Source organism: Vespula pensylvanica, chromosome 5 (assembly GCF_014466175.1).
Source record: "Vespula pensylvanica isolate Volc-1 chromosome 5, ASM1446617v1, whole genome shotgun sequence".
NCBI lineage: Eukaryota > Metazoa > Arthropoda > Insecta > Hymenoptera > Vespidae > Vespula > Vespula pensylvanica.
In genome coordinates this window covers 7,132,693-7,147,692 of record NC_057689.1, presented here as the reverse complement: position 1 = coordinate 7,147,692, position 15,000 = coordinate 7,132,693, and the positions used below count along the sequence as shown (strand labels likewise).

At 28.6% G+C, this 15,000-nt stretch overlaps 2 protein-coding genes across 6 annotated transcripts in view; one reads left to right on the top strand and one right to left on the bottom strand.

Annotated features, from left to right (window-relative positions):
- The first annotated feature begins 6,549 nt into the window (after positions 1-6,549).
- On the top strand, positions 6,550-12,217 carry LOC122629168 (poly(A) polymerase type 3). Of its 4 annotated transcripts, none has more exons than XM_043812272.1 (12): positions 6,550-7,111; positions 7,399-7,631; positions 7,739-7,982; positions 8,208-8,312; positions 8,410-8,560; positions 8,649-8,860; positions 9,041-9,338; positions 9,712-9,888; positions 9,996-10,117; positions 10,206-10,376; positions 10,469-10,567; positions 10,941-12,217. In XM_043812272.1, exons 2-12 carry the CDS (start codon positions 7,426-7,428, stop codon positions 10,992-10,994), a joined length of 1,839 nt encoding a protein of 612 aa, XP_043668207.1. In that variant the 5' UTR covers positions 6,550-7,111; positions 7,399-7,425; the 3' UTR covers positions 10,995-12,217. The 4 variants fall into 4 exon arrangements, with proteins under 4 accessions (XP_043668207.1, XP_043668205.1, XP_043668208.1 ...); XM_043812270.1 differs by having other exon boundaries at positions 6,551-7,073; XM_043812273.1 differs by having other exon boundaries at positions 6,551-7,073; positions 10,469-10,617.
- Positions 12,218-13,191: 974 nt separating this feature from the next.
- Positions 13,192-15,000, bottom strand: part of LOC122629169 (odorant receptor 82a-like) — a 20,203-nt gene continuing 18,394 nt past the window's right edge. For both annotated transcript variants that reach the window (XR_006327194.1, XM_043812275.1), the window contains one exon: positions 13,192-13,518. The gene's annotated coding sequence lies outside the window, so the exon portion shown is untranslated. The remainder of the gene's footprint in view (positions 13,519-15,000) is intronic.

The following is a 15,000-nucleotide window of genomic DNA, read 5'->3' as shown; positions in this document are numbered from 1 at the left end:
TCTTGAGAGAGAAAGAAGTAACTCGATCAAGGAGCCAATCATCATTCGAGAACCCAAAGCGTACGATTTCTAGGCATTTAATTTTTACGAGCGGTCGTCACTTTTATGATTTTATTCTACGATAACTCGAAAACGAAAGAAAATATCTCCATCAAGTTATTTCTACTACGTGTATTTAACACGCACACACATACACACACATACGAAAACAGACAGAGACAGAAATATATATATATATATATATATATATATATATATATATATACACATATATAATGTGCAAAATTTTTATGTTAAAATAAATGTTAAATAAATTTAAATATTTTAAATGAAATAAATGTTCACGTGGATAAATAACGTTACTAAATATAGTATAATTCTTAAAAATAAAATGACTCGTTGTTAGGAACTCATTGACACGAAAAATATGGCTTTAAATGGAAAATTCCCATAAACATTCATACGCTTTACAATTTAGAGGATTAACTTCTTTTCTATAGGGTTCTATTGTAAAAACGAAGAAAGTTTTTATTCAACCAGGTATCCCTATGTTTAGATTTATGTCAGAGAAATGAAATTTGTATTTAAGGAAAACCCCAAAAGGACTCTACGAAAAACTTGAAATCTTTATACAATAGAAAATACGTTGTCAATAAATTTTTATCGAAAGTGAAACTAATGTAAGGTTCATCCATAAAGTAAATAATTTCTGAGCATATTTCTAACAGAAAAAGCTGTTTTTTTACACGTTAAAAATCTGTAATTGTACGAATATGCGTCAATAGTAATAAAATCGTATATTTTCTCAAAAAGTGAAATCGACAGTGCAAATATGAAAGAATGTAAGTACATATCCGAACGTGTTTGTTCATATTTCGATATTATAACTGACGAAGAATGAAACAATAATTAAATATAAAATGTTAGATATTTTTTTACGGACCTGCATCATTTCACTCTCTGTGCATATTCCATTGACAAAGCAAAAAATTAATAATTAATCTCCACGAACGAAAAACAAATTTGAAAGAAAGGAAAAAGAAAAGAGTAAAATAAAATAAAAGGAAGAAGGAAGAAAAATAATAATAATTTGCGAAAATGTAACGCAACATTTTCCTCGTCGGATATTCAGATATTACATACTGTGCATGCGAGCTGAGTTTCTCTATTCATTAGCAAACTACATATACCATTTTCAGACAGTCAGCTCGTAATTGACGAATTGTTTTTAATATTTAACATATTCAAAATTAGAACTAACAAAGAGTATTTAATATAATATAATTCTATTTCGAGATATAAAATATTATTCGAGATCTATCTAACAATGTATTCGAGTGTATTCATGTACTAGGAAAGAAATCTGAACAAGTAAAAAATACGAATCTGATAAATTTTCTTATGATATACTATTCGAATAACAATAACAATTCGAATAACAACATATTTGCAATATTATTTGCAACGTTGTTTTTTCTATAATCCTCTATTCTTATCATTGGCAATGATTATATCACAAATCGGAAATAATTTTTCTTTTTTCTATTTCTTTGTTCATTAGATTATCTTTCTAGAATTTTTTTTAAAGATAAAGACAACGATATCCAACAATAAAGGAGCAGATAGATCTATACAGATATTTTTTTCATATACTTGCATCTCAAGACCGTACGTATAATTGTATCTTAAGTAAATTTCTATTTAATGGTCGAGAATATACCTGAAGGATCAACTAATAATAGGTTTATTCGAGGTAACTGAATGATTTATATGAAAATACAAAGTTTGGAAATGTATAATAATAGTAGCATTTATCTATTGCCTTTAGATATAGCTATAGAATCTTAGAATTTTTGTTTTGGCTATTAGATTTAAAATATAGGATTTAGAACCTAAATTTTATGACTACCCAAAGTTAAATCTCCGAAGCTTAGAATACGATCATTAATCTATGATCTCTTTGAAAATTTCTACGCAAAAACCATCTGACAGTAGTGAATAAATTTACCTAAATTTGGTCAGTAATAATACGAGTCCTTCTTGACATACGAAATTTTAATGTATACTGTAAATTTCAGAATTATATTTACATAGATAGCGAAGTTTCGAAAGCAAAGTTAAGAAGTTAAATTATTTTCCTTTTAATTTCAGATAATGGACAATTTTTTCGTATATTCTTTTGCAATCTATGAAAAATAAAACTGAATCATCGATTTAAGCGTCGCAGTAATGAAGTGGAAATTTTTTGGGAAGGAACACTTTAAAGAAAAAGAAACGTAAGTAATGTCGCAAAATTATTAACATTGTATTAAAATTGGCTTGAGAAAGGTCAAAGAGAATTAAAAAAAAGAAGAAGAGAAAAGAAATTTGTTAATTCACTCTAGACGATCCTTTCAATATCGCTCATAACGATGCATTAACTTTAATCAAGATTGAACAAGACAAACTTTTTCTCTTAGATCAAAGAAAAAAAGGAGAAGAGTAAGATCAATTATTGGAAGCAGATAGAAATTTAATGGTAAAGGAGCAGCAAAAACCAATTCGACGAGAAAAGGAAGATCTACGGAAACAACGATTTGATGCAATGGAGGAAATATAAGGATAATATATATTTTCAATTCAGAAAAATATATGTGTGTGTATTTCTCGATTTATTTTAATTAATAAATTTTTCTATAACATTTATAGATTATTTTATATAGAATCAGCACTTAACTTCAATAAATTTAATGATAAATAAGAAAATTCTGCCTTCGAAGATTTTATTGAAGTTGAGTTTAATTTTTCTTAAGAATAACGAGTAATCGGGGGAAAAAAAAAACCGAGGAGATTTTAAAGATTAGAAAGTCTGTTGAGTTTTCTCTTTTCGTTCTTGTTATTTACAGATAAAGAAGATGTAAACAAGTGAAAAACAAGTGAAAAGAAAGAAAAAATAAGTGAAAATGTATATGACGTCATGCATTCGTCAGAAAAGCATCAACCACTTGACAAAAATATGTTAACCACCAAGGAAAAAATAATCTTTCAATTCGTTCTTATATTCTGTTAAAATAAAAATTAAAAAGATCTCGAATATCTACGCGAATTAAAAAATTACAGTTTATGTTTATGTCGTATTAAAAACAATTAATAAAAACAAGGAATATAAAAATATAAAAAATGTGTAATAAATGTAAAATACAAAAAATATAAAAAAATACTTCCAATATTCTATATTCTATGTAATTATTTTTATTATTCTATATATATTCTATATAATTATTTATATGAATATTATTATAAAATTATATTATATATATATATATAAATATTATATTATATTTATATAAATATTATAAGTATTATATATATTTAATTAAAAGAGAAAATAAAAAATATGTGAAAATAAAGATATATGTGTAAATTATATATTATATTTGTACAAATTCTCAACGAGTAACTCTCTGAAAAACAAGAAAAGTGAAAGGGGAGTGTTAAAGAGAGGCTTAAGAAAATTCTGCACCAATCAGAGAGCAGCAAACGTCTTCTGAGAATAAACATACCTAAACTTTTCAAAGGTTTATAACAATGGATACGCCAGGTAAAAAAAAACCCAATTGGCTAGGATTCTCATGACCAATTGAGCTGACCAATCAGGAAAGCGACTAAATGGTCCCTACCATTTTGGTTACCATATAAAAGCTGAAAATTTTTGGTTCTTCATCAGTTTGATTTTTCAAATCTTTAGCTAATATTGCTACAGAAGCGAAATAATCGAGAAGAAATAATATTCAAGAGAAGTAAGAAAAAGAAAAATTCGAGAAACATCAGTTTCTAAAATTATTGCGAAATAAAAAACAGTGACGAAGTTGAAATTAAAGCGTACAAAATGTGGAAGAGAAATGAAGCGAAAAATAAAATAAATCATATAGATCGTAATAAATACGTAAAAATCAACGATGTACCGAAAAACTGGATGGAATTTAAACAACGAAAACAAGACACTGTGAGTATTAATTTAATTAATTGTTGAAAGTATGGTTTAATTCTTAATCACGAATTCGGTTATTCTGTAAGAAACTATCCATTTTTCTTTTTCGATACGCGAAACCATCTCATATATTATATAAATAAAATCTTTCTACTTCAATATAAAGATATTCGATATAATTAAATGAATATACGAAGAACGTTTAACGTGTTAATTTTCTCTACGTATATCATTTCATACGTGAATTAAAACTAATGTTAAAAATCCTGATGTTCATTACAAGAATGAAAAGTAAACTATCTTCAATTTGAACTATTATTTAATATAAAAAAAATTGTTCTTTTCTAATTCAATAATATCGTACATTAATCTCTCGGTTTACGATAACTTTTTTTTCTTATACCGTTTTAATTTACGCGATCTTATTTTTATGCGATTAGAAAATATTTTTTCTTTTTATATTTATTAAATTAATTATATGTCAGTAGTACGGAATATACCGTATGTAATTTCGCAAATTATATCGTAAAATTAATCCTTTACTTATATAAAATTAATCCTACACTCGTATATATAATGAAATATAAATTAAAGGAAACATAATTACTTAAAATATTTGCAAAAATTGCAAAAATATCATAAAAAAAAATACTTGATTCTTTTTAAACATAATACTATCAGCGCTAACAAATAAGTATTATTGTAATTTTTCTAAATCTTAATTTTTTTCTTTTTTCGTAAATCTATAGAAAAGATAAATATTTTTAAAGAATAAATTTTGTTTATAAGATAAAATCATTCCGTAGGAATATTTTGTATAAACCGAGAGATTAGCTCACATTGATTTTTATAAATTTTATATAAAAACGTACGAAATATGTTTATATAATAAATAATGCATGATATTTTTCAATAATATTTATCGAATATTCTTCTATATAAAACATTTATATTAGAAAATTTTTTTTAAATATTTCTTGTTCGTAACATATAGTATTATCGATTGAAATAATATATGAAACAGAATATCGATCACTAAAATAGTTATTATATCGTTTTTGATCAAAATTCAATGACAAAATTCTTTTACGAAATTATATTAATTGATCGCCAAAATCATTCGATTTGTCGTTGTTAGATTAACTTATAATTATTTTATAATTATTTGATCTATATCAAAAATCAAGTTCGCATCAAAAATTCGTAAATTACTGAAAAGGTTTGAAACAAATTTCGATCGATCGTCGATGAAATTGAACCGCTATTGTGTGAAATTCTTATCAAAAATAAAAAAAAAAAAAAGGATATCGTGCAAAAAGAACAATAATTACCATTTGACTTACATTGTGTTTTATGTACATTTGCGAACAATCATACTATACGTTAGACACACACATATACACAATAAAGATATAAAAAAATTTTTTTAATTTAATTCTAAATTGAAGGAATGTTTTATTAAAAAAAGTAAAAGAAAAGAAAGAAAGAAAAAAAAAAAGTTCGGTAACTATTATTGAAAAACTTTATATTATATAAAGAATATATTACGTATGTTATTCATATATGTGTATCTTTCTTTTCTTTCGAGCTAATATTGAAAAAAAACTTTTTATGGTTCTTATAGTTTTCTCATTAAAATTGATTATGAAAGAACGAGTAGAAAATTAATTACGATTTATTAAGAACGAAAGTAACTAAAATGGTAATAGAACCTTGTGATTACATACTACGTATATAGATATGAACTTTCTATGAACTTACATTTATAAAAGAAATGAACTTTTAAGTAATTAAAAGTTGATTAAATTGTTATATGATTCTACCGATTCAATCAGTTTTATTCTAAATATACGTCTGTGTATATATATATATATTTTTTTTTCTTAACCTTGAAACGTGCGTATCAAGATTAAGATTCCTAATGTTTCTATAGTCCATAATTTAAAAGTAAAACTTGTTCAATTCGAACTATTAATTAACATAAAAAGAAAGAATTATGTTTCTTCTAATTCCATAATACCCATACATACGTAAATTCGTAAGCGACCGTTGTGTAAATTATTATTAACTTCGTATACGATATATAATTTCGATCGAAATAGCAATATATACGTCGGATAACATCGAAGAATATAATCTAAATATTAAAGATACATACTTGTTACCGTCGAAAATATTTCATAAATTCTTCCAGCAAAACGAAATAATTGTTATTAACATTAATCCGTCCGTCTGCGAACTTCTTCAAACTTACAACGATCACATTCGGCTTTACTTCCAATGCACGTTCGATAATCGAAATAATACTCGAAAGTAACTTCGATTATTCGATGAATATTCGTATTAATCGTTTAGAATCTTTATTCCTTTTTCATTCAACTATTCAGTTTCTAACTGGATAAAAAAAGAATTGAAATAAATATCAAAATTCACTTAGTTAATGCAAATCCAATAAACATATTTTAATGTGTATATATATCCAGTAATTTATAATTAATAAAGATGGCGCGACGATCGTTCCTAAAACGACGCTAACCAAGTACGCCACCAACTAGCGGAATATCTCATGGTCGAAGCAAGCCGTCAGAGGACGCCATGTTTATAGTGTAGGTGGTGTAGTACGAGGATACGTGTTATTCATTATTTTCGACTAAAAAAAAAAAAAATATAAGAAACCGTTACGTTATTTATTTACCTCTTTAAGGATAATAGAAGAAGTCTCGGGTGCTTACAGGGTGGCTTGAAGTGAACAGTGCGATATCTCAAAAAAAAAATTCGAATATTTTCTTTTATTCGCGCATTCGAATGCATGTCCGACGCGAACGATCTACAAACTGCGGACATCGTTCTTTATGAATTCTTGTTGCTTCCTTCTAATTTGTTTACAACTTCTTCACATTGCTTCGCGATTAAGCAACGCCCCAAGAACCTGCGTTTTACGCTAGGAGTACAATTCCCTTTTCAGGAATCGGCTGAAATCATTTATAGGGGCCCTATGTTTCCTTAATGCAGGCATTTCGGGTTTTTATAACCTGACAACGCGATCAAAACGTTCGCTTTTTATCTTCAACATGTCTCTGTATCTTTGACAGAACAATAAGCGGTAAGAATCAGAGACTAGCTGATTCTTTTTATCTCCTAGTAGGTACAATTCAATTGGATTAAGTAGATTTGAATATTACGTTTCTGTTCTTTCCTTTTTTTCTTTTCTCTTCTTTTAATAATGATAAAGTAATAATGAAGCTTCTTGAAAAAGTATCCTATTATAAAAGTATATGCTCCTTGGATGGGCGTTAAATCGTCTTCGAAAGAAAGATTTGCTCGTCCCCTCTTTACGTACACTTATTCTTTTTCTATTTCAGATAATATCTATGTTGGAAAATTCTTTAGACCGTTTGTAACGATAAATCAATTGTTTTCTTTTATAGAAATTTACAAATATTAATAAATTCAAAATGTGGCCAACCCAACCGGTTCAATCCAATACCAATAATACGTCCAATGAAAAGAACCTTCGTACATTGGGGATGACATCGGCTATTAGCGTAGCTGAACCAAAACCTAGTGATCTTACTAGAACAAATGAATTGAAAGAAGCGTTAAAACCATATAATGTATTTGAATCGGAGGAAGAATTAAATCATAGAATGGAAATATTAAGGTAAAGTTTATTTGTATTAATGAATAAATATATGTGGATTGAAGTAATGTATTTGAAATTATTACTTGAAGAATGTTATAATTAATATGTTACGTTTAATTGTACAGCAAATTAAATGCTTTGGTGAAGCAATGGATTCGAGATACAAGTATTGCTAGAAATATGCCACCTAATGTCGCAGATCAAGTTGGTGGTAAAATATACACCTTTGGTTCATATAGGTTAGGTGTTCATCACAAAGGTGCTGATATCGATGCCTTATGCGTTGTCCCAAGGCATATATATAGATCCGATTATTTTACATCCTTTTTTGAACTGTTAAAAATGCAAGAAGAGGTCACAGATTTAAGGGTACGTAAAATTAATAATACGATTCCTATTTAATATTGTGTTTATGTAAATTTTATCTTTTCATGTAAATTGCAGAATAGTAAGTACCGTATAAAAGACTATTAGAAAGACCGTAATTTGCTTATTTATAAGAAACTAAATTGTGTACTTTGCTGTTGCTTCATATTTACAAAGATTTTTTTTTTTTTACATATAATTATTTACTAATCGTTTTTCTTTTTATAGGCTGTTGAAGAAGCATTTGTACCCGTTATAAAAATGAATTTTGACGGTATTGAAATTGACATGTTATTTGCAAAGTTAACGTTAAAAGAAATCCCAGACACTATGGTATGTGATTTATCATGTTTTTAACAAAAATTTGAATTTAAATTTATATTATATGAAAAATATTAGATATTAATTAAGATATACATTTTGTTGACAGGATCTCAGGGACGATATGCTATTAAAAAATCTTGATCAAAAATGTGTGAGAAGTTTAAATGGATGTAGAGTGACAGATGAAATTTTACGTTTAGTACCTAATATAGAAAATTTCAGATTGGCACTTAGAGCTATAAAATTATGGGCTAAAAGTAAGTATATAAATGATAGTTATCTATTTAAGATTTGTATAATAAAAATTACAAACTAAACGTTTTCTCTTATATTCATATTTTCCAGGACACGGAATATATAGCAATGTATTAGGATATCTTGGTGGTGTGTCTTGGGCAATGCTAGTTGCTCGCACGTGTCAACTTTATCCTAACGCTGTAGCCGCAACTTTAATAGAAAAATTTTTCCTCGTATTTTCTCAGTGGAAATGGCCACAACCTGTCCTCTTAAAACAACCCGATACTGTCAATCTAGGTTTTCCTGTGTGGGATCCACGAGTGAGTTTCTAAGTTTTTTTATAAATATTTTTCTCCAGAGTAATTTTATTTATTCCAATAAATACACTCGTGACAATTGTTACAATTATAATTCTTATATAATTGATTTTAATTTTTCGTTGTTCAAGAAAAAATTGTACATAGCTTTGATGTTAATAAATATAACTATAAATTTTACAGGTAAATGTATCCGACAGATATCATTTGATGCCGATAATTACTCCGGCATATCCACAACAAAATTCCACATTTAACGTCTCCGTATCAACCAGAACGATCATGCAAGAAGCCTTTGAAGCTGGTTTATCTATAACGGAAGAAATTATTATGGGAAAAGCGACATGGGACAAATTATTCGAACCACCAAACTTCTTCTACAAATACAAACATTATATCGTATTGTTAGCAAGAAGTTTAACATCAGAAGATCAACTCGAATGGTGTGGACTGGTTGAGTCGAAAATACGTCATCTGATAGGTAAGATGTATAAAATTGTAGATATATAATATGTATATAATTATAGATGTAACATTATAATTATAATATTTACGTAGATGTTTCATTGATATTTTTTCATTATTTTTATTCATTAATTGACATGAAATTTGTCATTACTCAAGCAAGTTCATTATTTAAAACATTTTCCAAAATAGCTCTGTTTTATGTTCGTATTAGTTTATCACAGGATTATATGCAGCAACTACAAAGCGTAAAAATAAAACCTTCTTAATCTGTGACCTACTTATTGATATAATTGTAAATATAAAAATATAATTATCGTTATTCCTATTATTTCAATACTAACAATTCGCGGATGCCAATCTGGCAAAATCCTAACTCTTTTAAACAGGTACGCTGGAAAGAAATCCTCACATTACTCTGGCACATGTTAACCCGGAAGCTTTCCCACCGTTGGAACCAGAGCCAGATAGACAATGCTCGATGTGGTTCATCGGTTTGCTCTTTGCGAAGAGCGAAAATTTAAATGTTGATCTGACATATGACATAAAGTCATTCGTAGACGCAAGTAAGTAATATCACATATCTCATCGTTAAGAATGTTACTGCAGTAACAATTTAGCGCGTTCTGTACCTTCATAACTATTAATTCCTCCATAACTATTAAAATTTTAGTCGAAAGGCAAGCCGAGCTAATAAAAATGCTCAAGGATGGCATGTGGATAGAAGCGAAGCATGTCAAAAGGAGAGACTTGAACACATACGTTTCTCCTTCGTTATTAAAGAGAGAGAGAAAGGTTTGTATTTGATTCGCGTTCTCTCGATACTTGTTCATCGATTTTAAATCAACTTTCGTTAAAAAGACATCGATTATCTTTTGTCCAGGTATCCGGCGGTGTTCACCGAAATGGAAACATAGCGGGCAACGGAAACAATGGTGGCGTTTCCCCAAGAAATCAAGGAGACGTTACCAGTAGAAAGAGACCATCGGATCAAAGTCTCGAAACGTTTTCAAAAAAACGAAAAGTTAATGAAAACGATCAACAAGTAACTCAGGTACGTTTGTGTTTTTGATATAGAGTGATAGAGATAGGTGGTATTACCAGAGTATTATGTCTGTATACCGTACGTTCGAATAAAATGTTCAGGGGGAAGACGGGTCGTTAGTGGTTCAATCATGCGGAGACGATAGCAACTCTGGGTTTAGCTTGGAAGAATACAAACAGACTCTAACAACTGCTAAGGACGTAAGACATTGTACATATAATGAACAATAGACATCGTAAAACAGGATTAGGTAACTACATGTAAATCTAGAGAATAGTAGGTCAGATTATTTCAGAACTATTTTGGAAGGGTTACGTTGATACGCGATAGAAATTATCTACGGACAAAGGTAAGGAGCGGATGTTTGAAATAAGACGTTACCAACTCTTCCGCTTCTTTCGTACGCTTTTTAAATAACGTCGCTACGTAAACCAATATGCTTTATATCATATATATATACATACATACATGATGTACATTTACATATATATATATATATGTATATATATGCATACGTGTAGAACTTTGCGCATATACATATATATACATGTTTTATTAATTCAAATGTTACAGGAAGGGCCTACAAACGCGTCTACAGTAGCGCAAGAAGGATATGTATGTACTTGACCACTAAAAAGTTACTACCTCACACCGATCCACAGATGTTCTTCTGGGCCATCTAGACTGTAAGCACTTTTCACGCAAAACCATCCACTGTCCACTGTAAGTGTCCCACGTTATATAAAAACAAAGCAACACATTGAAGAAAGAAAAAAACAGAAAGAAAGACAGACAGACCAGACACACAACCAGGAAAAGCTACCCGTTGGAATCGATCGATAAGCGATTATATGTGAAAGACGCGCTATAATCTTAGTGTTTATAGAATTATCGTCACGAGTCAATGGGAGCAATTAGGAACGAAAAAAAAAAAGCCCGTACGGTTATGCCAGTGTCAGTGTTTTCACTCGATCGCTAAACATAACGATTTTGATTTAATGACTAAGTGAAAATTTTATCGCTGCCCTTCAGACTAATATTTTTATTTTTTTATTCCATTTTGTACATATCTCTTAAGGTATCTCTCTTGGCCGCATAAAAAAGACAGTTCAAAGTCTAAGGAAATGCATTAAAGTAGAAGAAAAATAGCAATATTACTTATGCAAAGAGAAGTATATTCTTGTACACAATACATTTCTTTAGCTCATAGATTTATAAGTACTCGTCTTTTTTCTGCTATCTCTTAAAACGTGCCAAGCTTATAATTTAGCTTCAGAATAACTATTTAAAAAAAAAAAAAAAAAGGAAATAAATAAAGTCTTAAGAAAAAAAAAAAAAGCAAAAAAGAAAAAGAAAAAATAACTCTCTTGTAAATAGTCGAATAACGTCCTCTGAAGAGAAAAATAATTTTATATTTTTAAAGTTGACATTACAAATAATGTTTTAGCTTTCCTTTGTTGTTGTAACAAAGCTATAACACTATTCGTGTCGAGTTTCAACTTTAGAAATATAATAATAAAACATGACGTTCTTTTCTTAATTTAGTATAATTTGTATAGATACTGCAGTGTAAGTTTAGATCAAATATTATTTTATGTAAGCGCAGGTTTTTTTTCCTCCCTTTTGCGTTTCTTTATGTTTTCTATGTAATATGGTCTCTTTACGATGAAATCGTCATGCTGTGATCAGAAATCACTGGCATTGGCATAATACATCTATGTTTCATTTACAGAGGCTATGAATAAAATATGCGAGCGAATTTCATACGGTTCTGTAAATGAAACATCTTAAGTAGACCATTGACTATTTTGCTAAATATTCTGTTGCGCAAATAAATTTCGTATAAAATCGCTTCTTAGTCTTTATTCCCAAAAACGTACGTATTGCCTGCCCTAACTAAACACAACAAAGACATCTGCATGATTCGCATCACTTTATCATTGGTGGGTTTTTTTGTCAGATGTTAAAACTGCCTTCAGTCCTTAATTATTTATAGTTATAATTATTAGTTCCAATCCTTTCCGATCATACACTCTCCTCATTCCTTGAAATCTGTGTTAAAGGCATGTCGATAATCAAACGTCCCGAGATATTTGATGTTTTAGTATTTCTTTTTACTTTCACGATTGATATGAGTGTAAAAAAAAAAAAAAAAAAAGAAGAAAGAAAAAGAACAATGGAATATTTTTACAGTACTCTATCGCGTTGTACTGTGTAAAGCGCGAGAAGAGAAACAGCACAACTCTATCATTTTTCAATTTCACATTTATTACATATATACATATATATATATATAAATAAATAAATATATATATATATATATTTATCTTCTCGTAGTTGTTATAAATATATATGTCATTATGCAGCACATAATATTTCCTTCTTCATTTTTCTTTTCCTTTTTATTACATCATACACCAACTACAAATTAAGAATCGATCCTTTTTATTTTTGCTCGACGACTATCCTAATTATAAGAAGAACCTTAAAGCTTCATTCGACGAAAAAATAGAACGAGAATATGCTGCATATATTACGATAAACTGTGTTTTATAATTTCTACGAAATTATACTATTTTAATTATATTTTCATTACCTTCATTGAGATCCATTCTAACGATTCTTTTGTAAAACAGCAGAAACTTAATATACATGCATCTTCGTGAAAAAGACAAAAATAATATATATATATATATATATATATATATATATATATATATATATATATATCGACGTAGTTCGTAGTTCACTTGTATTATATTTTTAATTTTATTTCTCTTTTTATCATTTACTTTTCTTTTTTTTCTTTTCTTTTTTTTTTCTCTTCTTCGAGACACCGTTCGACAACGTAACTTAAAAATTCTTTTTCTTTCCTATTATTCTTCTATAGTTTTGTTTGTTCTCTAATTCGTCATTATTACATTGTAAAATATATGGAACGTGAGATAGACATGTCTGTATCACATCTTCGAATCACTCACTATCCACTCTTTCGTCTACATCGATTCCCTTACAGAAAATGTCGTCTATTTGCCAAGGTTACAACGACAAGGCTTTCAATTTATTCGATTAATGAAGAAGCGTTGTACTCTTACACCATTAAACCATGTTCTCATCCTTCTTCTCGACGAGGCTCCTTCCTCCATCTCTTCTATAAAAAAGAAAAAAGAAAAAAAACGAAAAAAAAAAGTGCTGAAGGTGAATCTAAGTTTTGTTTTTTCTTTTTTTTTTTTTTTTTTTTTTCAGTGTACAAAACATACAAAACATACAAAAATTAAATGAATTTCTTGCGAGACATATTATCACATACGTAGCAGCCGACACACAGCACGATCTCGTGTCTCGCCTAGATTGCATCGGACATTGTCCTTGTATTTATAAATTTAACTATTATACACATACAATACAGTCATACATACACACATACAGATAAATAGATCGATTCGTGCATACACATATGATATTACAGTACATAACACGAACACATACGATTTAACTTGATATGTTACTACATAAAAAGATTATATATATATATATATATATATATATATATACACATACATATATGTATATATATATATGTATGTATATATATATATACGTGCACATGGAAAGACACATACAAACAAATAAATAATAATGCATATACGTAAAATACATCGTGAACGATACGCAGAAGACATACAGAATCACAACACAAAGTTCGCGATGAATAAAAATACGATTTTACATGAGAGAGAAAAAGAGAGAAAGAGTGAATAAAGTACGAGTGAAATTCTTACGAATGCGTGTATCTAGATTTGTTTGTGCGTATTACACATTATGCACAAACACTCACGAAACTACGAATGAATAAAATGATGAGAACAAAGTAACTTAATCGATTCGATATCGTCGTGTTAAACATTTGTAAATGATTTGTATCGCGTACGATGAGCTAGATAAATCCTTTGCACGATTTCTTTTCTACGAAAGATTTATACGATATTATTGTGATACATATTTAGCATGCGAAAGACGGCGAAATGACAAGTGAGAAAGATAAAGCGTATGTCGTGTGCGTGTGCGTGTGTATGTTGTGAGAGTGAGAGAGAGAGAGAAAGAGAGAGAGAAATGAAAATGAAAAAAAAAAAACTGACATATAAAAAATGAACAAGCAAACGTGTAACATTAATTAGCGTCGTCAAAAATGTTCAAACGAGTAAGTGTTTTAAATGTAACGACAATGCCACACGGCTCGATCGATTTATCGAGCACATCGTACGTACGAGAGAAGTTATTAATTATTATTAATTATTATTACTATTAATTATTATTATTATTATTATTATTATTATTATTATTATTATATCTATTATTATTATTATTATTATATTTTATTATTATTTCTATTAATATTAATATTATTATATTATTATTATCATTTATAACGAATCGAAGTTCACCAAGTAGAAATAACGTCGGCAAGATCCAACGTGCTTCGAACTATTGCAATAGAGACGGAACGAATTATTTATCGAGAAGCACAAAAGAATTCATCTTTTTTAGCTCGCTAAACTGTACACTGTATGTATACACTTCTGAAATAAACAAAAATAAATTTTCTCTTAGTTCCTTCAGCCAAAAAAAAAGA

Coding starts and splice junctions, on each gene's coding strand:
- LOC122629168 (XM_043812272.1), top strand. CDS start 7,426: ATGTGGCCAACCCAACCGGTTCAATCCAATACCAATAATACGTCCAAT. Junction 7,983..8,207: donor AAGAGGTCACAGATTTAAGG/GTACGTAAAATT, acceptor TTCTTTTTATAG/GCTGTTGAAGAAGCATTTGT. Junction 10,568..10,940: donor CTCTAACAACTGCTAAGGAC/GTAAGACATTGT, acceptor CAAATGTTACAG/GAAGGGCCTACAAACGCGTC.